We start from the raw sequence: 26963 nt of genomic DNA, 5'->3' as shown, positions 1-26963 counted from the left end.
AGATGTATTATGAATGTATGTAGAGCTAATATAAAAAGTATTTTTTACTTATGGTAAAAGATGTTTGAAGCTTTTGCTATAAAACTATTAAAACTGTAGGTGTTACTCATTTAAATTACGAAAACCCTTTGTAACTCTGTGTTTAGTATCAAAAGGTTTGGTTCATGAGACTGTAATTATGTAACTAGTTATAATATGTAATTTAGATGTTTTATGCTGTTGGCAGCATTACAAATAAAGTTATGATTACATGTCAACAGTGGGAGAACCTTTTCAAACTGTCTTAACATTCAGTTGTTTAGTTTAAATGAGTTTATTCAAAAAAAAAACTAGAAAATTGTTTGCTTATTTATCATCAGGAAGATATATTACTAATACAGTAATAATATGCTGTAACTTCAAAACTGAGTAAGATAATTTATTTTTTGGCGAAAATAAAAAAAATATTTTTTGATTTTTTTTGCTTTGTTAATTCATGTAGTTTTCTTCCTTTATGAAAGGAATATTTCTTTATATGTTACATTTACATAACTCATCCAAAAAAAAGCACAAATGAAGGAATGCATGATACTTAATAACACTATGTAAGAGAAACATCTGCGAAATTCGTTAATCATGTATTTACACTATTTAAGAATAATTTTTTTACTATACAAATTGGCATTTTAAAAATTTTTCTAAATTAATCATAAATAATGATACAGAAATAAAGTGGCTACATATTAGGATCGATAAAAGCAGGTAAAATCTGATGTAAGAAAGCATATATTATTATGTTATGCAGTGAGGAAATTTGATCATTGGGTTGGTATGGTCGAGTTCAAACAGAGGTTGTAATGTCACACCCAAGCTTACATGGCCTTTCCTACTGTTGGCCATGGGTAAGCACTCATAGTAGAGTCTCAGGCCCATTAGCCACTCAGCCTTGAAGGACCACAAGTTATTACTCCTGCCCCATTTTGAGGTAGGCTCCTGGTGGGGATTGGATAACACAGATAATACAGCTACTGTTTTATGTAATAATATAATGCACTTGTTATTCATCTTTCACTGTGATTATTTTTTTAATTAATATTTTGCATTTTTAAAATAGATTCTGGAGCTGTGTCCTGATATAAAATGGCATTTCATTGGGCATTTGCAGAGTAATAAAGTTAACAAGCTGCTAGGTATTCGTTTTCTTATTAAAAATATATGTAATAATATAGAAATTATTCTTTTGTATATTGTTTCAGTTGTAATTTGAAAAGTTTTTATGTTAATTGTTTAGAACTGTGAGTCAAATACTATATGTACTTAAAAAGGAGTTAACTTTTGTATGAGCTGAGATGAACTTCATTTGACATTATTATTACTTTTTCTTATTTTGTCAATGCTGTAATAGAATTCATCAGCCGCTAAAACTTTAAAGCAGTCAAAGGTCTTTTGTAAGAATGTAATACAGTCAAAAGTCTTTAATCCGGACTCGTCAGGACTTCGGCAATTCCGGATTATCGATTTTTCCGGATTATAGATCATCAGTTTAACTCTGGTAAGATTTGATGAGTAAGATGCCGTGCAGAAATTATAAAATTAAAAATATGAAACTGTAATTTATGAAATAAAGAGCAATTATGATCTAAAGGGTATCAAAATTTACAAAAAAAAAAAAAAAAAAAAAAAAAAGCTTAATATTTATTTGTTTACTTTATTAAACATTTCTCTCAATGTGCGCATGGGTAAAGCATACATTACACATAGTTGAAATTAGAAAATTGCAACCAGAAAACTATTTGATGTGTACTCGTGATATTTATAATGACGAGGAATTTGATTTAAATCATATCAAAGACGGAATACATTGAGATGAAATACTACATTTAGTAAGGAATTATAAGCTGAATAAAATAAAAACATCTGCCCTGAAGATAAAGGATAGTGCTGACAGATCAACTTCCAGTTCCGCGACGTAACCCCCCCCCCGGCAGAGCAGCGTGAAATTGATAAACAGATTTCGGAATGGTTAGAGAAACAAAGGATGTGCCTTTATCCATTTTTTGCAGCAATTCCACTTTTTTTTGATGGACATCGAAACATACTTTCGCTTTGGCAGCTCCAGCATCGGAGATTCTATTTGACATAATCGAAAGTTCAAGCTTACTTTTATAAAATTGCTCTAACAGTCTGCAAAAAATAATAAGCCGGATCCAATTCGAAGATTAAGGAACAACGCAATCTGCAAAATTAACTGAAATAGATAATTAGACAATTTTAGCTTAGCTTATACCTTCCGTTATACATTAAATGCACATGCGTAAACGTATTATGCACACACACATATGTGCAAAATTATTACGCGCATGCGTGAACGCATTATGCGTTGATGCATGCGCAGAAAGTTTGCAGCTTTGAGGTCCGGATTATAGCTCATTCTGGATTATGGGTTTCCAGATTAACGACTTTTGACTGTATTTAGAATATATTCAGAGAATTTGCTTACGATTCTAGGAAATAAGTTTTTAATGTAAACACATGACATGTGAGATTACATATACGGGTGAGATTCTTTGCATGCTTTTGATGTATTGGATGTGATTGTTTATTTTCTTTCTTTCTTTCTTTTTTTTTTTTTTTTTTTATTGATTGCAAAATGGCTCACTAAACTAGTAGACCTTGAGTTTTGATGAATTGGTTCTTGAAGTTAAGCAATATAATTTTGTCTTTTAGCCTTTGGCTTGTTTTTATGTGATGAAAGAAGTCTTGAAAAATACATTTACATACAGTAATGGGCTGTAGTGCTAGTTCTGAAAAAAATTTGTATACACAGTACATAACATGAAGCATGAAGCAATACATAACAATAAATTCCACTAATGCTGTTTGTAGCAATACTATAATTGGCTTAATGTAGGAGCTTTTCTCAACAAAATCTTCCAAATTAAGCCGAGACATGTTTCTTTAAGGCAGTCAACTGGAGCAACTAGCCACTACTGAGCTTTAAGGTGAAAATGAGATGCACTTCTGAACCAGTGTTATATATTGTAGGAGCATACAGACTACAGAGGAAAGAGGAAGTAACAAGCCATTATTCATTTGAGCTTTGCAGACTAAATATTGGAACACTGTTTCTTTTTCTTTCTCTTTTTTTTTTTTTTTTTTTTCTTTTTTGAGGGGAAATAATGTTTGCATTTTTAATCATGAGATTTTTTTTTGTATTACGGCAGGAAGTACTAGGACTAAAATGATGATTGCGTTAGGAAGTTTTTGTTTCCTTTCAATAGATTTTTCTGTCTTGCCATTGGAGCCACTAAGGCTGTTGTGAGAGAAAAAAGCACAGTAATCAAAAAGCAGGTAATGGAGGTAAAAGGTGCTCTCCCACTGAAAGGGTGAAAAACAAGTTTAATCAAGAGCATTTAATTTCTTTTTACTTGTTATCTTGACATACATACCTCAAACTGTGTGTATGACGATGTAGGCTTTGAAAATTGGTGTGCCTTAAAATATTTTCCTTAGTCAAGATAAAGTTACATATGTATATTTATGTTTTCAGGTGTTCCAAATCTATACATGCTGCAGACTATTGATTCTAAAAAATTGGCTGATGCTGTAGACAAGGCTTGGGCAAAAAAACAGAACGTTGATTCTCTGAAAATAATGATTCAAGTCAACACCAGTGGTGAAGAAAGTAATTAAAATATTCTTAAATTAATAAAATCTTTCATAGTGCTACGTTTTGTAAACCTTTATTCAGAATATGTCATATTTTTATTCTAAAGTAAACAAAGGTCAGCTATACTTTCAACACAAAGGTTCAAGTGTACTTTCTGTATTAAACCATACAGAAATAGGACTGTTTTTGAAGATTCTGAGTAAATGTCTAACAACTTACGTGTTGACAATGAAAATGAGGTAAGTGCCAAAAATTAAATTTTACAGGAGAAGCAAAAGAAGTTTTGATGGTCCAATATCGAAATGAATACTCACGTTCTTGGCTACAAATGGTTTATTGAAGCAAAAGACATAACAGGTAAGTATGAAAAAAAAATATATTTGCAAACCTCCTAATAGAAGTTATGGTATTTTTCATTGAGATAGTCAAGCATTGCTAGCAAGTCTTTCTTCTTTACTTCATTCATCGTTGATATTTTTTTGTTAGAAGGAAACATAGTCATTTGTTTGAATCCATTAAATTTTTGCTTCCTGAAGATTGTCTTCTGTTTCCACTTTTCTAATTAGTTTAAAATTCTCTTTGGTGCTGATGAGAGGAAGTGTTGAATTCGATATGCTAATCTAAGAAATTTCAGAAATTTTTAGAGCAGTAGTGTTCAGAAACAAATCGTAAACACGTCCAACATCGAAAAAAAAATCACCTTTTTCCATTGGAATCACTTAGAACGAAGTTTTAAGTCTTGCAGATTTCACCATTTCTTGAACTTCTTCTGGAACCATGCACTTGCTCACTCCCTTCCGTTTTTCTGTAACACCGAAGTCTCTATCACATAGCATGTAGGAATGGCCAGAAACAAGAAATTTAAGGTTGATTATTTCGTAATAGACTTTCAGGACAAGAAATACAATCACTATTAGCACCATGCAGTTCTTATTCTGTCAGGCGCAGTTGTCTTACCATATTTCCAAATGTTTTCTAGGAGTGAATCCTGATGTCAGAACTTTGAAAAGACATGAACTTACTTCATTTCCTCCACGTCCAGCAATCGCATCATGCCACATACTTATGTAACTTATTGAACTGCTTTCTACATGTATGCAAAGGTTGTAATTTGATAACTGCCTTTTGATAACTACTTTGAATAAAACATGTTACTGTGGGTGAGGGTAGGCATAAACAGCACTTGTTGCATGCCAGTAGCAACTGCATTAAAAGGATACTGACTGTTAAGAAACAAACCAGAGAGCAAATGCTGTGCTATGTCAGCTTTTCGTTGATGCAGTTCCCTTTTCCCTATTAGCGACAGATTTGCAACTCCATGAGCTGCTTTTATTTGTGCATTGAATTTGTCACATGGAAGGCAAGTATAGGTTCGTGGCTTCTTGAAACTAAGCTTCTGGAAATCCGTATTGAAAACCCTTCTGTAATATCTTTCATCTATTTGACCTGCAGGGTATTTTTTTTAAATGCTACGTGCATTCAGTGTACATTCAAATCTGGGCTTAAATATTCATTTGAAGATTTGTTGTGGTTGTAATGGCTTTCCTCACGAGGAAATGAAAGGATGTGTTCCTTTATCAAGCCCCTGTCATCAGCTATATATTTCAAATGACGAGATTTTACATTTTCCCCATGACCATCCCTGAATACAATATCTTCTTTTTTTTAGGCAATTCAAAATGACTTCATTTCTCTTGGAAATATCAAAGATTGAGCTAAAAGTATTATTGCAAACCTGAATAGAGCCATTGGCTGATGGGAAAGTATATGTCACCAATTTTTGACATCTGCTGTTACTTGCTTCAACGTGAGTTCCATGTCATCTTCTTCCGATTGCTGTCAAATGCACTTGGCTCATCAAATACATATTTTAAGCTTCGTGTGTAAGCAAGTGGAACTTAGTGTGCAGCTTGAGGATGTCACTGGACAACAATCTCTTGCACAAATATTTACACTTGCAGGTTGCCTGAAACAAGATGAAATAAGTAAAAAGGTAGTTTAATTCGATACAAAGTCAAGGTTAGTCAGCTTCAATATTATTTCTACAACAATAGATAAACCAACACTTACCTTTTGGGGTAGAACAAAGTCAGTTTTCCATTTTGGCATTTTTCAGTTAATGCAGATTGGAGGAAGGTTGGGGAAGGTTAAAGTTCTCTCGCACGGGTTTTTTTCCGTTACCTCTTTTTCAATGCCAAGTGTTTGGGAGTTACCCCAGACCCATTTTCCGGCAATGGCTGAAAGTAAGCAAAGCTCGTTAGGCACCTGCCTCTTTTTTGATGCTATTGCTGTTGGAGCATAGATTATTTTCAATGAGAAAAATGCTGTTTCACAAATTTTGGCACTTACCTCATTTTCATTGTCAACGTCTCAATTAGAGAAAACTGGAAAATAAGAGTAGAGTTTTGAAGTGATGAAAGCATTAAGAAATATTTTAAAGTAGCGTAAATTTATGTGGTCATGCAAGTTATTCCAAGGGACTCCTAAATCATTCATTAGTTTTTAAAAAATAGTAAACATACCTTGAGTCCGAGGACAAGGAGCCCCGAAATATTCAGGTAAGTGACCACCCCATTTCATAAATCTGCCATTGACTAAATGACCAATATGAAGTAGTATTTGAAAATTTATTAAAGCATTGGGAAGGCTAAAATCTTATCATTTCAAATTATAAGAATTCAGTTTTAATAAAAGTGATTCCAGCTAAGTAGCCAAAAAATTTATAGAGGAAACTATACTGAACGGTTGTAAAGTAAAATGAAGATGACTATAAAAGATCAAAGATTATGAGCAATGATTATATACAGGGTATCCTGTAAATGTTTCGACAAATTTCTGGGGGAGGTAGGACACATCATAAGGATTAAGAATTGCATAGTAACCCATGCCCAGAACTGTCAGGGGTAAGTGTTAGCAGAGGTAGAAGATGGGATAGAAAACAAGAGAGTGATTAATTTCAAACATTTATTGGACATGGATACAGATGGTGTACAACAACTTGAATGTTACAACAGATGCTCGAAGTTTGCACCATCAGACGCTAAACATGCCTGACACCGACGGACCATTGATTGCCAGACATGTTCAAACACACCAGCAGTTTCTTTGATTGTAGCAGCTGTGCAGGCAAGTCATGCCACGAGATCCATTTCAGACACAACAGGATCGTGATGCACAGCACTTTTGATGGCTCCCCAGAAAAAAAATCAAGGCTCGATAAATCCGGTGAGCATGGGGGCCAGGGAACTGGTCCACCATGCCCAATACATTGATGCAGGAATGATCTGTTCAAATGGCTACAAACATCCAGTCCAAAAATGAGCAGGCTTCCCCATCATGTTGGAATCACATGTCCACAAGCTCTTCATTCGTATAGCGTTCCGTGCTCTTCGTATGGTGCCTACTGCTTGAATGAGGCAATCTTCGCTTTTCACTAGCGCTCTCCTGTAGAACATTCCCTGGCGGCATACAATGACATTTCTGGGCAGAGGTTCCTATGCAATTCCTAATCGCTATGATGTACCCTACCTCCCCCAGAAGTTTGTAACAACATTTACGGAACACCCTGTATACATTTCAAGATAAAATTTATTATAAATTATGTAATTATGTTAAAATGTTTTAAACCCATTTAATACTTACAAATCAGTGAGTAGTAAAGGGAAAGAGAGAGAGAGAAGGATTTTGAAAGTATTCAGAAATTCAGAAATGTTAAGTGCACCTGGATAGGGACAGAGTACAGTTAATTAGTTTTGCCATTGGATTTTGCATTTTGTGATTTTTGAAAATAAGAATTCATATTTTTAGGTGTAAATTTTAAGTAGAGACTAATGATTTAATAATATATTAAGAGAGGAAACTATATATGACTCTTGCATAGTAAAAAGTTATTATTTAACCACTTCTCAGTTCAGTAAATTTCAGAAAACCGTAAAATAATTATCTACTTTTTTGTTGCAGAATTCAAAAGAAAATCGCATTATTTAGATGAATTATATGCAAAAAATCATTCATATGTCAAAAATAAAGTATATATATAATATATATATGTATATATAGAGAGAGAGACAGAGAAAGATTAAAAATTACAATTATCTCTGGAATGCTGGCACATAGGTAAGTATGAGTAATACATTTATTTTACATAAAATGTCGATGTAATGTTGGCTTTTTTCTCACGTCCAGTTAATAATAAACTTATTTTACATGCCTTTACAATTTCGTATTGATCACCCATCTAAAAATGTTTAGCTGTAACCTAATATTTTAACTCAGTATGGTATACTTTAAATAAGAAACAGTGCAGGAGGATATTTTTTGGTATATTTTGAAACAAGGAACAAATGAAAATTAAAATATGTGAATTATAAAGGATTATCTTAAAAGCTATTTTATATGCTTTTAGTAAAGATTATAAAAGCTTAATAATTCATAGTAAAGTTAATTTGTAGTTACTAAGCAAAATGTATGCAACACAAAATGCAATGTATCTGTAAGAAAGCAGATGTTTCAATAAAACTCCAAGAGCAAAAAGAGGGAGAAAAAAGCTCTACATATACAACCATCAACCATCTACAAACAGAAAAAGTAAACTAAAATAGGTTATATGCTATAGTAAAAAACAATTGACTTTGGCAATGAAATACCTGTACTACATATGGGCAAATAATACTGCATGAGAAAGAGCTACGCATAAAACACATTTACCAAAAAACTACCATAAAAGAAACTGTTAGCAGTTAAGTATTAGCTCTTTTTTCTCAGTTTCTTTTTCATTTTTAGCCAGTCTGTTTTTCTTTATGTTAGTAAAAATACTTATGAAAGTGAGTCTCATGTTCTTTGCATTTGCTGCATGTGTGACAGTGTCATATCCTGATTTTCCGATCCTTTGCTTAAGCTTGGAAATTTGTTTATTTTCAATTAACAATAATTTAGAATTCACTAAGACATTTAGTTCCAGATGACCATAATGTACGAAATTTAAATTGCCTTTGCAATTCATTGCAGATTTGTAAATTTAAAATCAGTCATCTGAACATATAATCCTGTCATTGAAAGATAATGGCATCCAAAGTGAATTACACCTATCCCTTGATTTACGCAGAAGATCGGTTCCACACAAAACCGTGTAAATCAAAATCTTGGATCTATGTAAAACCGTGTGAAGTGAAAAACATACTAAATTTGCATAATTTAGTTATTTATTTACATAAAACAAAAGTAAGACATCTTAAAAAATAAATAAAGTTATACTTCGTTCAAAAAATAAGAAATATATGCAGGTAATAGAAGTACATATTTATTTTACACAAGGAGAATTTAAGATCATTCAAAAAAATTATTATAAGTTTAATCACTGTCAACACTTTCATGAACTTTTAGCCTTTTCTTCTTGATTGGTATGATGTCATTTTCACCACTTAAGCATTTTTGATAAGATTCTGCTTCAATGATTGAAAACTTGGGGAAGATCTCAGATCGACAAGACTTTGTAGTGAAATCCGTAATTAACAATTACCCAGGTTTTTTTTTCCTTAAATCTTTGTAAGCCTCCTCATATTGATTTAAGCACTTACTAAGCTCCCGTTGGAATCAGAGAACTCGTTCAACATTCGTGTCATTTTGTAAAAAATGATTACCTGATTTTCTTTCCAATTCAAGCCCTAAGCTGATGACTTTTGCTGTGAACACAATTGTTTTAGATTGATCTTCATCAGAATCATTGTCTTCATCATGATTATTTGTTTCATGAATCATGTTTACTAACTCATCTTTATTTAATTCTTCATCAGTTATTATTTTGACAATATCTGCCGGATCTAAATCCTCAAAACCTTCTCTTCCTATAATTTGGGCCAATTTAGTGACCCGAGAATGCTGTAAAGGTAATCTGTTCAATCTCATCTTTAACAGCATTTGGCCATATTGCTTTCCAGCATGTGTTGAGAGTTTTTTTATCTGAGTATATGACAGTCCAACATACTTAACACAATCTAAGATTGCAAATTTCTTCCAAGCATCCATAAGAGTAAGAGATTCATCATTTTCATTTGTTCTGAAATATACCTGAAAATTTTGATATACAATGCCTTAAAAGCCAAAATTATACCTTGATCTAATGGTTGTAATAAGGAAGTTGTACTCTTTGATAAAAATACAGCTTCTACATTTTCGTGTTGTAAATTTTAAGGATGAGCAGATGCATTATCAATTTTAAATGAAGAACCTTAAAAGGCAATCCCTTTTTACTTGAATAATTTTTGACATCTGGGAGAAACATGTTATGAAACCATTCATTGAAAGCTATGGCAGTGACCCATGCTTTCTTATTAGCCATCCAATAAATAGGAGGGCTATTTATGTTTATTCCTTTAAATGAGCATGCTGTTTTTGATTTGTTAATAACCAATGGTTTCATTATATAATTGCTGAAGCGTTGCAACAGGTAAGAATTGTTATATGACTTTTCGCTACCTTATGACCACTAGCTGATTTGCAAACTTTAGCTAAATAGGTTCTTTCATGCATTTTTATCCAGAGCAACCCAGACTCATTAGCACTGAAGATCTGATCAGAAGTGTAGGAGTTGGTGGCAATGATTTCAGCAAATTTTGCTGGATATTGTTGTGCTGCATCGGAATCAGCAGATGAACTTTCTCCTTTCAATCTTAGATTATGTAAAGAGTGTCTTTGTTTAATTCTCTCAAACCAACCATAACTTATGGGAAAAGATACATTTTTTTCATATGAGGAAGTCGACAGTGACTGATTCCTAAGTGCTTTATAAATGTTTAAAGACTTATTTGTAATAGCATTAGTATCAGTTGGAATCCATTTCTGATTTTGCTCTTCTATCCATATCACTAATGCCTTTTCCATTGTATCATCTCTTAAAATTAAAATGTGCTCTTACTGCTGCAAGTTCCAGGTGCTACACTTTTTCTAATAGAGTCTTTATTCTTTCTAATTGTCCTTATTGTGGCTTCATTCATGGAGTAATGTTTAGCAACATCTGTTTCCTTTTTCTCTATTACGAAGATGATCTAGCATTTTAATTTTTGTTTCTAAAGGAAAAAAAAAAAAAAAAGAAAAAAACCTTTCTTTTTATTCGATTTTTTTTCCAAATCTTTTGGCATTATAAAACCTTAAAAAAACATAAATCATAAAAATGCCACAAAAATATAAATGTTGGAATCTTACCAGTAAACATTCAAATATGTAAATAAAAATGATGTAAGATTTTATGCTAAAATACTGATGCTGCACTAGTTCACATGAACCAAACAGCTTTCGTTTTGTGAAATACATATGCATACTGCAGGATTCCCCTTTTGTAAGACGTGGAATCCCTGTCCTTGTTGTTGCTATCAGTGTTACCAAAGGAATGAGATTAAAAAATGACTTCAGATATATGTATTTGCGTATATGCAGCCGAATACACATTTTTACCAAGTTTTTGAAATCAGTTAATTTTTAAACCGTGTAAATCGAGGGATAGGTGTACTAGAATGAGAAGGAACAAATGATTGAAATTAAGCATGAGGAGAAGGGAGATTTCTGCATTTATGAAGTCAAAAACCTTTTTTATTTTCTGCAGAGAATGTCTTGAGGGAAAAGGCAAAAAGGACTGAAATTATTTATTGCAACTAGTGGTACAAAAGCTGCCATGAAATCATATTTTTCAAGCATTTTTCATTGTTAAGGGAAACTTTTTTAAAAATTACTGGTAGCATTATCTAAGGTTTGAATAAACATTCTAGAAACTATTTAAAAATTTTAAAAGACTAGCAAAATTTCTAGCTTGTAATCAGGATTGCCAGTGACAAATTACTTTGCATTTACAAATACGTGTTTTTAGGCTCAAGTTTTACACATATTACCACATTAGTAAAATGTTGGTGTTAATTGAAAATTACTTGTAATCAGTTTAAATACATTTCATCTAATGAATCAACTTTCTTTTTTATAGGCAAAAGTGGAATATCTCCTGACAAGCTATATGAGCTTACTCAACATGTAATTGGAAACTGTCATAATCTAAGTTTAGTTGGTTTTATGACAATAGGGTATGCTCAGTATGATTTGACTCTTGCACCAAATCCTGAATTTTTAGCCTTAGCAAATTATAAGGAAATAGCCTGTCAAAAATTCAACTTGGATGCCAACACATTTGGTTTGAGCATGGGAATGTCACATGATTTTGAACATGCAGTAAGTGTCTGAATCCTTTTACTGAACGTAAATTTTTTGGAAAGTGAATTTGTCATAAATAGTAACAATTTCCCTAGCTGCTGGATGCATTTTGAACTGTTCTTTCTTTGGAAGTTAAATACAGTAACTTCCAAAAAAATTATGAATGAACAATGCCATTGCACATGAACCTCAAATTCTGTAGGTAAAGGAAATTGGTAATTACTAAAACTAAATCAGTATTACTGAATCTTTCTCTAAAGGCAGAGAAAATACTCTGCAGTTCCACATGCACTGAAAACGAAAGAAGCTTATAGAAAGCAGCCACAAATCATAAATTAAACTTTCTAAAAGCTTAGGTGTCAGTACGAATTTTAATTTAAATTTTATTGCAAAAAGAAAATTCATACAGATACCAAAAGCAGTGCCTGAGTTAGAAGCAATAAGGTATCTTGTATAACTTATGCGTTTGTTGCAGTTATAAAAGCCACTTGTCTCTTCCACCACTAACTATGTTGAAATATATGCTATATCCAGAGTTAAGAAAAGTAGCAATGTTATGCTTAAAATATACTTGTGAGCTGCCATATTTTTTTTCCATAAAAAATTTCAGTTTTACCTTCATTAAATATTATTAATTTACATGTACCTCCTTTTATATTGTTTACAATTTTAGTAATATTGTTACAAATATTGTACATAGGTAGATGATTTTAGTACAGTTATTGTATTTTTCTGTGTAACGTAACACGAAAAATCGAGAGAGGGTAGCTATGCCGGAAAAGTAAGAATACAGGGGCAAGTCCATTTAACATTATATCTCGGTAATTTGGCGAGATATTGCCAAGCTGGCAACGGTTTTGGCAGCTAATTTTGGTCCAGTATCACTATAATAGGTATTGTAATTGAATAAATGTAATTGACAATGTATTAGCTGTAACTGTAATTTGACCCTCATGTAGCCTTCCAGTAATTTCGAGAAGCAGAAAGAGAAGGCCATTTGAAAACTGTGTAAGGTTGGAGAGAGCATCTGCTCTCAGTTGTTGCTGTTGAGGTTTGCATGATTCATTTGTTTACTATCTAAATGCAGGGTTATTTGCAACAAACAGATTAATAAAACAGAATCAAAGCTCTTACCTTGTTAATGGGTAATCCATCTTGCTGTATGTAAGAGCACAAATTATTATTATTAGCAGACCAAAAAAACATATTTATTAGGTATAAGAAGGAAAAAAATATCTAGCTATGGTACAAACATTTATCAGCTCTCCATGGCAGAAGGCGTAAGAATGAGTCATACAAGAAAAGAAGTTTCTCCTCCTTTTTTAGATTGAGTCCAATTCCAGAGTTAGCATGGCTGAGAGAAGGTAACGTTGGTGGTACAACTTAATTGCATTCATTTCAATGGCTATTGCTGCACATTTGCGAGTTGACAATTCAGTGTGACATCCGAGTACAGAAATATCTCTGGGCTAGCTTTCTCTTTAGATGTGCTTTGCATTGCATTTTGTTTAACGTTCATAGTAGTTTGAAGGTAACTACTGATTGTACTTTATGATATTGTGAAGAGTTGTATGACTATTTCTGTGGAAAGTTCCAGATCTCTGAAGTGTTTCTTTGGGTAGAAATAAATTTCATCACCATATCATCGGACCTGCGTGCATTCAATTTATTGCAAACCCATTGCACATGCAACTTGTGGTTTTCTTGCAGTTATAAAAGCCAGATGTCTCTCCACTACTATGTTGAAATATATGCTATATCCAGAGTTTAAAAAGTAGCACTGTTATGCCCAAAATATAGTTGTTAGATGCTATATTTTTTTCCATAAAATAATTTCTATTTTACCTGCATTAAATGTTATTAATTAATTTACATGTACCATCTTTTATATTGTTTAAAATTTTGATAATATTGTTTCAAATTTTAGATTGAAAATGGCAGTACTTTCGTTAGAATAGGAAGCTCCATTTTTGGCTCAAGGGCTGTGAAGACTCAGGAAGTTATGTGACAGGTATCTCATAGAATCATATCTCATAGAAGCGTAAATTATAAAAAAAAAATCAAATGTTGTTTTTATTCACTTAAATTTGGAATTATGCTGTATTTTTTATTCTTTTCATTTAGCACTATGCTTTCTTAGTGTATATGTGTGTATGTATATATAATATATGATAGATAAAAATATGTAAATCAACTTTGTAATTTAATTTAGTAGTAGCCTCTTAGCTCCTCATTTTTAATTTGGGTGAAGGATTTGGTTTAGGTTAGAAAGGCTTCACATCTCAAAATTTTGTGTTCAAGTTCCGAATTAGCTACGTCGTCAACGATACACACGCGATGTGAGATGGTTTGATCTAAAAATGACGCAGTCCAGAAAAGTTGTCATGATTTTTAGAATAGAGGGGGAAGGAATTAAGGACTATTTCTGATTTAAATTATAATTTTGATTTGCATATTTTTTATTTTACATATTTTCCCCTCCCCTCTCAAAGAGAAAAAGGCTTCACGACGGAAAAGGCTTTTTAGAAAAAAACTAGCGAAACAAGGAAAATACAATTGTGGGAAAAAATCATAAAGTTTTGATCTAAATAATTTTTTAAAATAAAAGAAAATTATGGATTTGATTTTTAACAATAAATGCAAATTGAAAAATTTATTGAAATTTTGAAAGTCTGCAAGTTGTTTTCTGTGAAAGTACTGTAAAAACGTTTTTAATTTTTTTAAGAAATAACTGGAAAAGTTTACATTTCTGTAAAATTTTTGCTTGAATATCGTAATCATAATATTTTGCAATCCTTAGCTTGAAAGTCTCTTATAAAAATTGTAATTGTCAATATAAAACCAAAACTTTCTTTTACATATTTATGCACACATATTATTTTACATATTCTGCACAGAGTGCATATCAAAGAAGAAACAATTTTGAATCTATAAAGATGATATTGTAGGCAGTCATGTCCGGTGGCAAGGCAGAATTCAGCGACTGCTCTACGCCTTGGGCCATTACATAAATTCGGGATAGCATTCTTCCAAGACTTATGGAAAACACGATGCTAGAGACCTTCCTGAGCTCGTACTTTGAAAGATATTTTAATAAGATCCTTAAGAGTATGGAAAGGCAAAGGACGAGAAATATTCTGCATGATTAAAGCACCATTTTTTGTCGGCTTTCTCATTACTTCAAACCCCACAGTGGACAGGAACTTACTGAAGGACTATAGTTTTCTCAAGTGATGCCAGGTTTTTTAGATAATGTTGACAATCCACTACGTTCTGTGATATGGGATTTTTATCTGAAACGATAGCAAATGAAGCAGCTCGGGAATCTCTGAGTATAACAGCTTTTGTGAATTTTTCTAAGTGGCATGGCAGCTGGTACAGAATCACAGCAATTCCATCGTCAAATGCAGAACCTCGGCACACAGGGATGTAGAAAGAGAAAATTTCGGAGCAAATTCCGGCACCTGCATTATGGCCATCAGACAGGAGGGATCCGTTAGTAAATATATGAAGCCACTCTGATTCAGGGTAAAAATTGTTTAATACTTCTTTAGCGAGGGCTCTCAAAATAGAGGGATCCATATTACTTTTGGTTACCTTTTGACCCAGGTCAAGATTAATCCAGAAAGATTTCAAATTTATTGGATTTTGTAGTGGAACAAGTAATTCTGGTTCACTCATTAAACCAAGTGAATGTTTTAACTGAAAAACTCTCTGTAGAAAGCTCATCTGGGTCTTTAGATTTCCAGTCAGATCTTGCTTCATTCCAGAGTGAAAGACATCCAAGAACTCTAATGACCTTTTTCCAGAGAATTAAGGCCCTATCTTGAATTACGGTTCTTAAGGGTTTATCACCAGTTAACATAAACATGGCATCAGTCGGGGTGGTCTTCACGACTCCAGAAACAATACATAAGCACTGATTTTGGATTTTTTCTAGAGTACGTTTTCCATGGCCACAAGTGGTTCACAGCAGTAAGTCAGAAGGGGGAGGATAAACGAATAAGTTTCGAGCAGGGTTTGTTTAGTGCAACCCCGCCTTGCCCTAACAAGGCGTTTAAGGACACTGAGTCCCTTCGTAGCACGATTGGACAAGTCCTCTACACGTGGCTTCCATGTTAGTTTGCAGTCAACCACCGTACCTAAATATTTAAATTTATCACACAAGGGGATTAGGGTACCCTTATACGTCAGCTGATGATCCAAAGATTGGTGGATAAGTGAGAAAGTCAGGCAATATGATTTATTTAAGTTCACCTCCATATTATTAGTATCACACCAAACTTCCAAAGCATTCAAGGCAGCAGAGAGTTTAGTCTCTATGTTTCACACTGCACTTTCTTTTTTAGAAACTGTCCAGAAGACCAAATCATCAGTGTATAAGAGGCACTTGATGCCAGAAATCTCTCGTATTTTATAAATCAAATCATTAATATAGATGTTAAAAAAGGAGCAGATACTAACAGCTCTGTGTGGGAGACCTGTTTTTAAGATCTTAGATTTTGATAGAGCATTGCATACTTGATTCTGAAAGAGTGCTGGCACAGGAAGCCTCCAATTCAATTAAAAAGATTTGCTCTAATGCCTAGCCCTGACAGTTTCAGTAGGAGGCACTCCTGCCATACTTTGTCGTAGGCAGACTTGAGGTCAATAAAAACTGCGGTCAGAACCCGTCTGTTATCAAGGGCATCCTTGACGCATTGACTCAGGAGAGCAACATGTTGGTTAGTAGATCTCGAGCTCCTAAACTCCGCCTGCTCCTCGGCAAGAAGTCCTCAAGTTTCTAAGTAATAATTAAGTCTTCTCACAAATATTTTCTCCATAGCCTTCCCCGTAATACTAGTAAGCGATATTGGTCTATAGTTAATGAGACTAGCCCGATCTTAGCCTTTCTTATATATGGGAATAATGATAGAAGTTCGCCATTCAGCTGGTACAATACCAGTGTTCCAAATTAGATTGAAAAAGACAGTCCAGACAGTCTCAAATGCTTTAGGACCAAGATAGGAGAGAAACTCAGAATGGATTCTATCTCCACCAGGGGATTTACCACAAGGATGGCTTCTTAAAGCATAGGTCAATTCGTCTCGAGTAATGGGTGCCTCAAAAACGGAATCCGTAGAAGATTCAAATTCTGACTGCAGGAGTGTAGTTTTTTGCTTAACTCTGGACGAATGTATTTTTGCATTTGTGTTTTTGTTATTAACTCTACAGAAATGCTGTGCAAAAGCATTTGCTACAGAAGAATCCGAATAAAGTTGTTTATCTTTAACTATGAAGGTTTGTTTAGGTGAGCCAGCAGGATCATTCATTAGGCTGCCTACAAATTTAAACGTTCTTTTACTATCAGTTTGGTAATTTACTTTTGAAATAAATAAATGACGATCGTTTACTGGCAATAAGGGCCTTCCTAAAGTATGCAGATTGTTTTCTCCATGCCTAAATATCGCAGGGTCAGGAGGTCAATTCTGCCTTTCTTCTAATCCTGTCTTTCTTAGCTTTCATGGAGGTCAATTCATCTGTCCAGAAGTATTTATATTTCTTTTGCCTTCCTCTAGGGATGGGCTTTTTAGCACAAGATATCATTGTATCCTTGATAATTCTATAAACTTTATTAGGATTTAAAGTTTATCATGCTTAAGGCCATGTTCCATCAATTCAGTAAAGAGATGCCAATTCGCCTTCTTAAAATTTCAAGAGACTTTTGAAGGCAAAAAGGGCCTCCGATCTGCTTTGGGTACTTTAACTTCTGCAAGCACCTGTCTATGTCCTGATCCAAGATCCTTCAAGATCCTACACTTTGTGAGATTGTAAAGGTCAGCAGTGACTATCAACAGATCTGGTGTTGTACTTTTACCAGTATAATGCAGATACGTATGGGGATAATTTTTTTTTGTACATTAGTTCAAAAGTAGTCGAGCTGAAGAGGTCCTGGACTCTCCTTCCAGCTTCATTTGTGTCAGAATATCCGAACATGGGAGAATGAGCATTAAAATCTCCTAAAAAAATAGGATGTTTTCAATGATTAACATAGGAAGAGTCAGGATGGTTACAAGGAGGGCTGTAAATAGCCAGAATTTTAAAATGAGCTCCAAATATCCAAATGTACAACTTCACTTCCATCACTATCAACACCCATCTCTTTTATGATGCGAAAATCGGCTGTTAAATTTTTCTTGACACCAATCAGTACACGACTGGCAACTTTTCAAGATTTTGTAAGTATGTGAAGAGAATATCCTTTAAAAGGATAATATTTTAGGTTTTCGAAAGTCAAATTAGCTTCCATGATAGTAAAGACATCAATGGCCTTTTCACACAGAATCTGCAAAAGCTCTGCGTGTTTGGATTGGGACAGTCTGCCAGTGTTCCACTGTTACACTCGAAGAGTATCAATCCAAGGAGGAGGAGACATAATGCCAGTTGTAGATCTTTTGGCCACTATAAAGTGTTACCAGATGCACCACAAGGAGGTAAATCTACAGCGCACCCACTTTTCAAATATAAAAGTGTGTAAATACATATATTAATTATATTACGAAATCAAAAGAAATTTCAAAATATTTTAATGTGATTAATTTTCATTTGAAACATCATTTGAAGTAATATTACAAAAATTATGCTTTCATTTCTTGAACAATAATTTCATATTTTTGCAAAACAGTGCAATTAAATAGCAGGAACTTTAAGCAAAATTTACAAGAAAAATAAACGAGTTAGCAGCATATTTAGTAATTGTGTCTAATTGCAAAATAAACCTGAGTTAAGTTCACATGAAGATAAGAATTTTGAGTTTTCGAATGACAAAATGCTGTTAGGAAAAGTGGAAGTGCAAAAAGTGATTTTCTATTGCACATACCTGAAGCACATTAAATACAATTTGACAACCTTCAACTAATTGTAATGCTGAATCTAAGCATTGACTCACTTTAATGATTTGAAGCACACTTTCCCCCCTAAATATTGAAGAAGTAATGCCACATTTCATTTCATTGGGCATCAGAACTTTCGAACGTGCAGATAAACACGTTTTTGAATTTTGTAGATATTGACTCGAAATCCATTGGAGTTTCCTTGCGCAGGTTCAAATCCTGACGACTCATTGAGATGAAAAATAGATCTCGCTCAGAATTCTAATAATAATATTTATTACTATACTTTTAAGAAACTTCTGGCAACTGAACTTCTGGCAAAAAAATTGCAGTTGTAATATTGCTTTCAGTGTTTCTACAATCAGCTGTGTTTCTTCTGAGGTTAAAACTTATATATCAGTGAAAACTCTCTGTTGCACCTTTGTGCCTGCGAAGCATAATGCAATCTGATTACCATCTTAATATTCGTAATAGTTGACACCAAAGTGATTAAATATTTCTTCCATTAGTTGGTTTTTTTAATATATTCCAAGCACTAATTTTTATATCTGCAAGTTTTTCCCACTCATGGGATTGAAATCTTGCTGGAAAATTCTTTTTCTTTGTAATCAGCATTTAATAGCTGTGCTTTGTCATCAAATTTTGAAATGTGTTTGATTTTTTTATACTTTATTAATATTTAATGTTGGTCTGCTTAAACAGTCATTCTTTTCAGATATGAAATCAGAGAATTCTAACTGAATATTTTCTTGATAAAAATTATTGACATTTTATTTAAAGGGATCTGTTTTCTAACTAGCTTTCCATTTAAGTTTCTTAACCAGTTGCATCCAGTAAGTGGTAGTACACTGCATATCCATTATTATTATTATTATTATTTAAGTTTTATTATTATCTTCTTTTGAAACAGTAAATATATAACATAAAATGAATATTATCTGAGAAATAAATTTATAGTATTAATTCTGAAACAGTAAATAAGAAAATTATTAATTGTTTTCATGTTTAGATCATGGGTGAAATATATTATGAGAAGAGGTAAGTTTCATTTGCTTATTAAATGAGTGTGACCTTATTGAGTTAAATGAATGCAGTAATTTTTTTAATAATTTTTACTTATCTGTTCAAAATGAGATATTTTTAATGTAGTAAAATAGTTAAGTATATCTTTTTGCTAATCACAATTAGAAATGTTATTGCAGTATTTGTCAAATACATTTGGAGCTCACATATAAAACTGCTGTACATTTTCAATGAAGGATTTGTGATAGGAAAAGGCTTTAGGAAATGGGTCAAAAATATTCATATGCAGCTTTAGAAATAGGAATAAGGTTTACTGCAACTTATTGAGACATACATAATTTTTAATAATTAGATTATAAAAGTGGTTTCCATTAGAATTAATGCTGTCATGAATAAAAATCTGCATAATCTTGATGCAGTGTTGCTATAATATGAATTTGGTGACTTTGACATCATATACTTGGCATTTGACAAACCTCTATAGAAAGAAGTCTGAGACTATGTGATCAGGTAATCAGAATTTTAGAATCCAAAGGCAGGAAACATCATTTGAAGAACATTCCTACTTAGCATTGTAGTGTTTGATTTTAACACCATCATCTTGAAGACAAAGTCTGTCATCAGATTTGTAACTATGTTGTATTAGAGTATGTGACATTTTCAACTGAAAATCGTATGTTGTATATTGTTATGAAAATCTTAAGATTTTGCCACTCTGTATGTTTTTTAAATGTTTGACTGTGCTAGAGGGATTTGGTTCTTAATGTTCATTTAAATTTTAAATCATAGTTATAATACTTAGAATAAGGCTTCTATAGTTTATGCTGCATGCAAAGGGAATGTAAACCATTTTCTGGTAGAAAGTCTTCAAAAGCTTTCCTCGTAAAATAGATAATATTTAAATCTTTTGTGTGTTTCATTTTAAACAAAATTATATTGAAAAGTCTAATGCTGTGCAATTGCTTTTTTTCCAGGAATCTTTTGAATGAAACTGAATAATGATGAAAATGGCACCTGTTTTTTTATATATCATGGAAATGAGTTGTATTTTGATGGCCTATTTGAACAGCTTTTAAAGAAAACTAATGTTATCAATGTTCATTACACAAACTCAGTTGCTCAATTATGTATATACTTGCATTCAAGATAAACTGCAGAATTATATTTATTTTGTCAGCTCCACACCACAACTATGAATTTGCATTTATACTTGCCAGCATTTTCTGGGTTGTTTTTTACTGTTTTAAATCATGCTGGAAAAGAGAGATGTACATTTTCTGAGATTCGTATAAAATATATGTTATTAATTTTTATTATTATTCAACATATTTAACCCTCAAGTTAACCATAAGGGCAGGTATCATGAATAATCGTGAGTGGGTGTATTTGTATCCATATTGGAAATCTGTGTTTGTCATGTAGTTTAAGCTATGCTGCTACCATTGCTTCCATAAAAACCAGTCGAAACAATACCACCATGACCATATTCATTCTTATTTTGAATGATGATCCCCAGCATAAAAGGGTTCTTTCAATTCTTTTTGTACCCTCAGTATCTGGAGAAGACTTCAGGACAGCAGAATGTGTGTCTCCATTCTGCAAAAATATTAATGGCTTGCTGCAGGATCCCAAATAATACATTTTTAATACGGAAACAGTGTCCATTAGCCTTCATTGTAATCAGGATATCAAAAGCTTTATGTAAATGGCATAACTCGATTTTCCTTAGCGTGTCAGATATTTAATGTTTTTCCTCAAAGAAAGATATGGTTTTGGTGTGATGCTGAAATTTTATACTGAATGTTAGTAGTTTCGTCCTCTTTAATTGCAGCATTAAGTAAAATGTTTTCTGATATAACCCAGCAGAATTGTGTACTTGTAGTCTATATTCAGATTAAATTCAGAAGTTATCTACATTTGTTGTAAATATTAGAAAATCTGTTTCAGTATAACTTAAGTAATCAAAATATATAGATTATAGCATACATAATATAAATTTAAAATATGTTGTGTGTAGTCTATGTCATTGTATACATTAAAGGAAACTTGATTTCCTTATTAGTAAACAAACATGTAAGCTAGATGATTTTAATTCATTACTGCATAATACTTTTAATTTCAAATGAAAAATAAATAGCTAATGTAATTATAAAAGATTTACCAATCAGACTTTTAAAACGCCCCCCAAAAAAGTGTTAATAAAATTTCAAGTAGTCTGCTGAATGTTTCAAAACTGATAAGTGCAACACAGAACAAATAATTTCTGTACCAGATCTTATACAGTATGTAATAATATATTAAAGTAGTAGTGTGTAGTTATTAATTTCTTTCAATTGATTTTGTATATTTGTGTAGTGTCAGATTAGATCATTTTTCATGTGATTCGAAAGGCATCAAATTATTGGTTAAAAACATTCAGTTCCTTTCCAAGCTGTGAGAAGAAAATGTAAACAAAGAATCCCCCCCAGTTTACTGATTTATTGGAAGTGTCTTTTTTTTATCATTTACCTCTCTATTATGAATTAAGTTAATTTTAATTGTTTGGAATTTCTCACATATTCGTAGAATAGTGACTTCATGTGGTTTTTTCTTATTTATGTAAAATAAAAATAAATGGAAACGCATTAAAACCGTCTCAGCGGCGTGAGATTTTAGATCTATCATGAAGACCTGTATTTAAACTGCATTTATTAGCTGAATTTGTAAAATTAGTTATTTTGGTCTCCATTTTCATAAACTTAGATTCATGAAGATGATATTTACATTATTAAAGAAAGTAAGAAAACAAAATAACCTAAATTATAAGCTAATATTTGTCAAATGATAAAAAAATTTGATGACCGGATAATACTGATCATGGCGCGTAGAGGGTTAAAAGTTAAAATTAATTTGTAGCTATTCTATCCTAATACGTGTAAAAAATTTTTTTCTAATGCCTATTATTTCTATACAAATTCTATACAAAATTTGGGCCAAGCACTTTGCTTTTCATTGTGTAAATCACAAGTACTCATTAAAAAGTACACCTGGTTTAAACATTTTGGGGGATGGGGCAGAATTCAGTTAATGTTTTTCTTGCAAAATTATATCAGTGATTAAGATTCATATAAGTTTTTAGTTTTAAAAATAAATTTGTGTCTGCATAGAATACACTAATCTCATTGTATGTACTACTCATTTTGTTTTTCAGTTGAACTTTGACTAGATTAGAGTTGATAAATTGTCAGTTTCTGAGTTGCTGTTAATTCGACAGTATTTTTAATGAAGATTTAAATCAGTATATTGATTTCTATTGTTATATAAATTTGTGCATTTGTTTTAAATGTGATATAAGTATGACTTGCATACTTCACAAATATATGTATGACTTTGTATTTAAAAATTAATTAACTATTTCTGTGAATATAAGCTGATAAATTCATCTTTATTTATATAATTTGGTCTCAGGAAGATGTGATGAAAAGTGTTCTTTGTGTAGATTTTAATTAGATTTTTGTTAACATTTTATTAGCAATTTGTGGTTACTTTTTTTAGTTTGATTAAAATATATTTTTTATGACAAATGTATTTTTAAACTCGATGTTCATTAATTTGACAATGGTACTATTATGAAATACTCCTTTTCATGTGCATTTGTATTTAATTTTCTCTCTTGCTGTATTTCAATTAATTTTTATACTATCAGATTTAAAAAATATGTTCCAGAATTAAGAGATTAATTGGAGGATATATATAGTGTTATGTAAATTAATTTGTCCATTTGTTTTAAATGTGATATAAGTGTGACTTACATGCTTATAAATTATAAAAATATATGTATGATTTTGTTAAAAGTTGACCATTTCTGTGAATATTGTTGTAAGGTGATAAATCCAGCTTTATTTATATAATTTGGCCTCAGGAAGATGTGATGAAAGTTCTTCTTTGTGTATATTTTAATTAGAATTTGTTAAACTTTTTATTAGCAGTTTATGGGTACTTCTTTTGTTGGATTAAAAGATATTTGTTATGAGAAATATATTTTTAAACTCATTGATCATTAGTTTTTGCTGTGTGTTTGACTGTGGTACTGTTATGAAATCCTCCTTTTTGTCTACGTATGTATTTATTTCAAGTTTTCTTTCTTGCTGTATTTCAAATAATTTTTATACTATCAGAGTAAAAAATTTGATGACCGGATAATACCGATCATGGCGCGTAGAGGGTTAAAAGTTAAAATTAATTTGTAGCTATTCTATCCTAATACGTGTAAAAAAAATTTGTTCTAATGCCTACTTTTTGCATGCCCACAAATATATCTTGTCTTTATACTATGTTTTGTTATGCTTCTCAAAGAATGAGGGAGAATCGTCTACAAAGCATTAGTTATCTAATAAATGTCCGGTGAAATGTGGATCCAACAAAAAGTACATTTTAATAAATGTGATATTTCAACAGTTTTGATTAAAATCTTATTTCAGCATTCTGAAATAGATTTTATTCAGTATTGGTTATATAAAATTTGATGCTTTTTATGTTTCAATAATACTCATTCTGTGCAAAATTTGGGCCAAGTACATTGCTTTTCATTGTGTGAATCACAAGTACTCATTAAAAAGTACACCTGGTTTAAGCATTTTTTGGGGGGGGGGCAGAATTGAGTTAATGTTTATCTTTCAGAATTATATCAGTGATTATGATTTATATACGTTTTTAGTTTTAAAAATAAATTTGTGTCTGCGTAGAATACACTAATCTTTTGTTATCATCATCGTACATACTACTCATTTTGTTTTTCAGTTGAACTTTGACTAGATTAAAATTGATAAATTGTCAGTTTCTGAGTTGCTGTTAATTCGACAGTATTTTTAATGAAGATTTAAATCAGTATATTGATTTCTATTGTTATATAAATTTGTGCATTTGTTTTAAATGTGATATAAGTATGACTTGCATTCTTCACAAATATATGTATGACTTTGTATTTAAAAGTTAATTAACCATTTCTGTGAATATAGTTATAAGCTGATAAATTCATCTTTATTTATATAATTTGGCCTCAGGAAGATGTAATGAAAAGTGTTCTTTGTGTAGATTTTAATTAGATTTTGTTAACATTTTATTAGCAATTTGTGGTTACTTTTTTTGTTTGATTAAAATATATTTTTTATGAGAAATGTATTTTTAAACTCAATTATTTCCACGCGAAGGTGATAAATTGACTCTGTAATACATCAGCAAGTGCGAGTAAGCACTAATAAGTTATGTGATAAGACAGGCAAAAGCTATACAGAATCCTGTTTGGATCAAACGGCACTTGTGATTAATCTAATCTGTACCTTCCTCTGATTTTCTTTATTAAATGTTCTGTGGTGTGTAAAACGCGTAGGAATTGTTATTTAGCATCTTCAACTCCCCCACTACATATATATATATATATATATATATAATACTTTCTTAGTAAAGACACAACCACTTTTTCTTATTCAATGTTCATTAGTTTGACAATGGTACTATTATGAAATACTCCTTTTCATGTGCATTTGTATTTAATTTTCTCTCTTGCTGTATTTCAATTAATTTTTATACTATCAGATTTAAAAAATATGTTCCAGAATTAAGAGATTAATTGGAGGATATATATAGTGTTATGTAAATTAATTTGTCCATTTGTTTTAAATGTGATATAAGTGTGACTTACATGCTTATAAATTATAAAAATATATGTATGATTTTGTTAAAAGTTGACCATTTCTGTGAATATTGTTGTAAGGTGATAAATCCAGCTTTATTTATATAATTTGGCCTCAGGAAGATGTGATGAAAGTTCTTCTTTGTGTATATTTTAATTAGAATTTGTTAAACTTTTTATTAGCGGTTTATGGGTACTTCTTTTGTTGGATTAAAAGATATTTGTTATGAGAAATATATTTTTAAACTCATTGATCATTAGTTTTTGCTGTGTGTTTGACTGTGGTACTGTTATGAAATCCTCCTTTTTGTCTACGTATGTATTTATTTCAAGTTTTCTTTCTTGCTGTATTTCAAATAATTTTTATACTATCAGAGTAAAAAAATAGGTTTCAGAATTAAGAGACTAATTGTATGACCTAAATTAAAAGTGGCAAACTTTTAAGCAAAAATCGCATGTATAGTGTATTATTGAATTTTAAGCTGAACTGTCTTCCTATCTGTATTTCTAAGAATGGATTCTTTTCCTATCTGTATTTCTAAGGACTGATGCTTTGCAGGATCTGATAACGTGGAGCCTTATCAGCCTCCTATCAATGACTGTCATAAAGCAGAAAGGACCTGAAAATTGTTATTATTACTGCAATAATTCATTTGATTTTTTTTTTTTCCCTTAGACTCCAGTATGAAATGACACTGTGATATATCATGTATTTAACACAGTTAAGGCATTTAAGTACACTGCCCTCTATTTAGTGCAGTTTTATTAAAGAATCATAAGTTAGAATAACTATGAATGTTGTTTTCTGCCCGTTTTCTGCCCTGATGCAACTGTTTGCTCATCTTTCTCACAGCTGCCAGGCTTGGTCAAACAAGTTCTAATTTGTAAGATCGGGTAGTGGCTGTATTCACTCAGGGACACACAGTGATCTGTAACTGCAGTAATCCCTGTTATATTTTGAATCCCCTTTCATAATGTGTTCAGTTAGTTGTAATTTTTAGAAATTAAGAAAAAATGTTGATTTTAATTATTGATAATTTGACATTATTATTATTATTATTATTATTATTTATCTTTAATTCAGACTTGCACTTTTATCTGTTGGGCTTCCATGTACATTTTTAAGCAACTTGAGAAAAATATTTATAGTCCTTGTTTTGAAAATAAATTATGTATGCATAAATATATATATATATGTGTGTGTGTGTGTGTGTGGTATCTGTAAGTGAGACACAAACACCAGAGGGCCTCACCGATGCACCAGCAGCGAGAGTGAGGTGAAAGAGGAGTATGACAGAGACTTTCTTCTACTATCCCATGTGAAGGTGGTGCGATGTCTACACGTGAAGGTGTAGAATAAGGAAATGTAGTTTTCCATGCGAAGGTGGTAAATTGACTGTGTAATACATCAGCAAGTGCGAGTAGGCACTAATCAGTTATGTGATAAGACAGGCAAAAGCTATACAGAATCCTGTTTGGATCAAACGGCACTTGTGATTAATCTAATCTGTACCTTCCTCTGATTTTCTTTATTAAATATTCTGTGTGGAAAACA

The 26963-nt window shown here is 31.9% G+C and overlaps 1 protein-coding gene across 3 annotated transcripts in view; it reads left to right on the top strand.

Moving 5' to 3' along the window:
- The window catches only part of LOC118187732 (pyridoxal phosphate homeostasis protein), a 49469-nt gene extending 22506 nt beyond the window's left edge, over nt 1–26963 (top strand). For 2 of the 3 annotated variants that reach the window (XM_035358007.2, XM_085809480.1), the window contains exons 4-8: nt 1094–1169; nt 3530–3664; nt 11619–11860; nt 13770–13853; nt 20712–26963. In XM_035358007.2, the coding sequence (XP_035213898.2) occupies nt 1094–1169; nt 3530–3664; nt 11619–11860; nt 13770–13850 (534 nt within the window). In that variant the 3' untranslated portion in view covers nt 13851–13853; nt 20712–26963. Of the gene's footprint in view, nt 1–1093; nt 1170–3529; nt 3665–11618; nt 11861–13769; nt 13854–19723; nt 19753–20711 lie in introns of all 3 variants that reach the window. The other variant, XM_085809479.1, reaches the window with a different exon arrangement.

This window comes from Stegodyphus dumicola, chromosome X2 (genome assembly GCF_044657685.1).
Source record: "Stegodyphus dumicola isolate Sdum_Otavi_A_Nest chromosome X2, ASM4465768v1".
Classification (NCBI taxonomy): domain Eukaryota; kingdom Metazoa; phylum Arthropoda; class Arachnida; order Araneae; family Eresidae; genus Stegodyphus; species Stegodyphus dumicola.
This window is presented reverse-complemented; position numbering and strand designations above follow the sequence as displayed.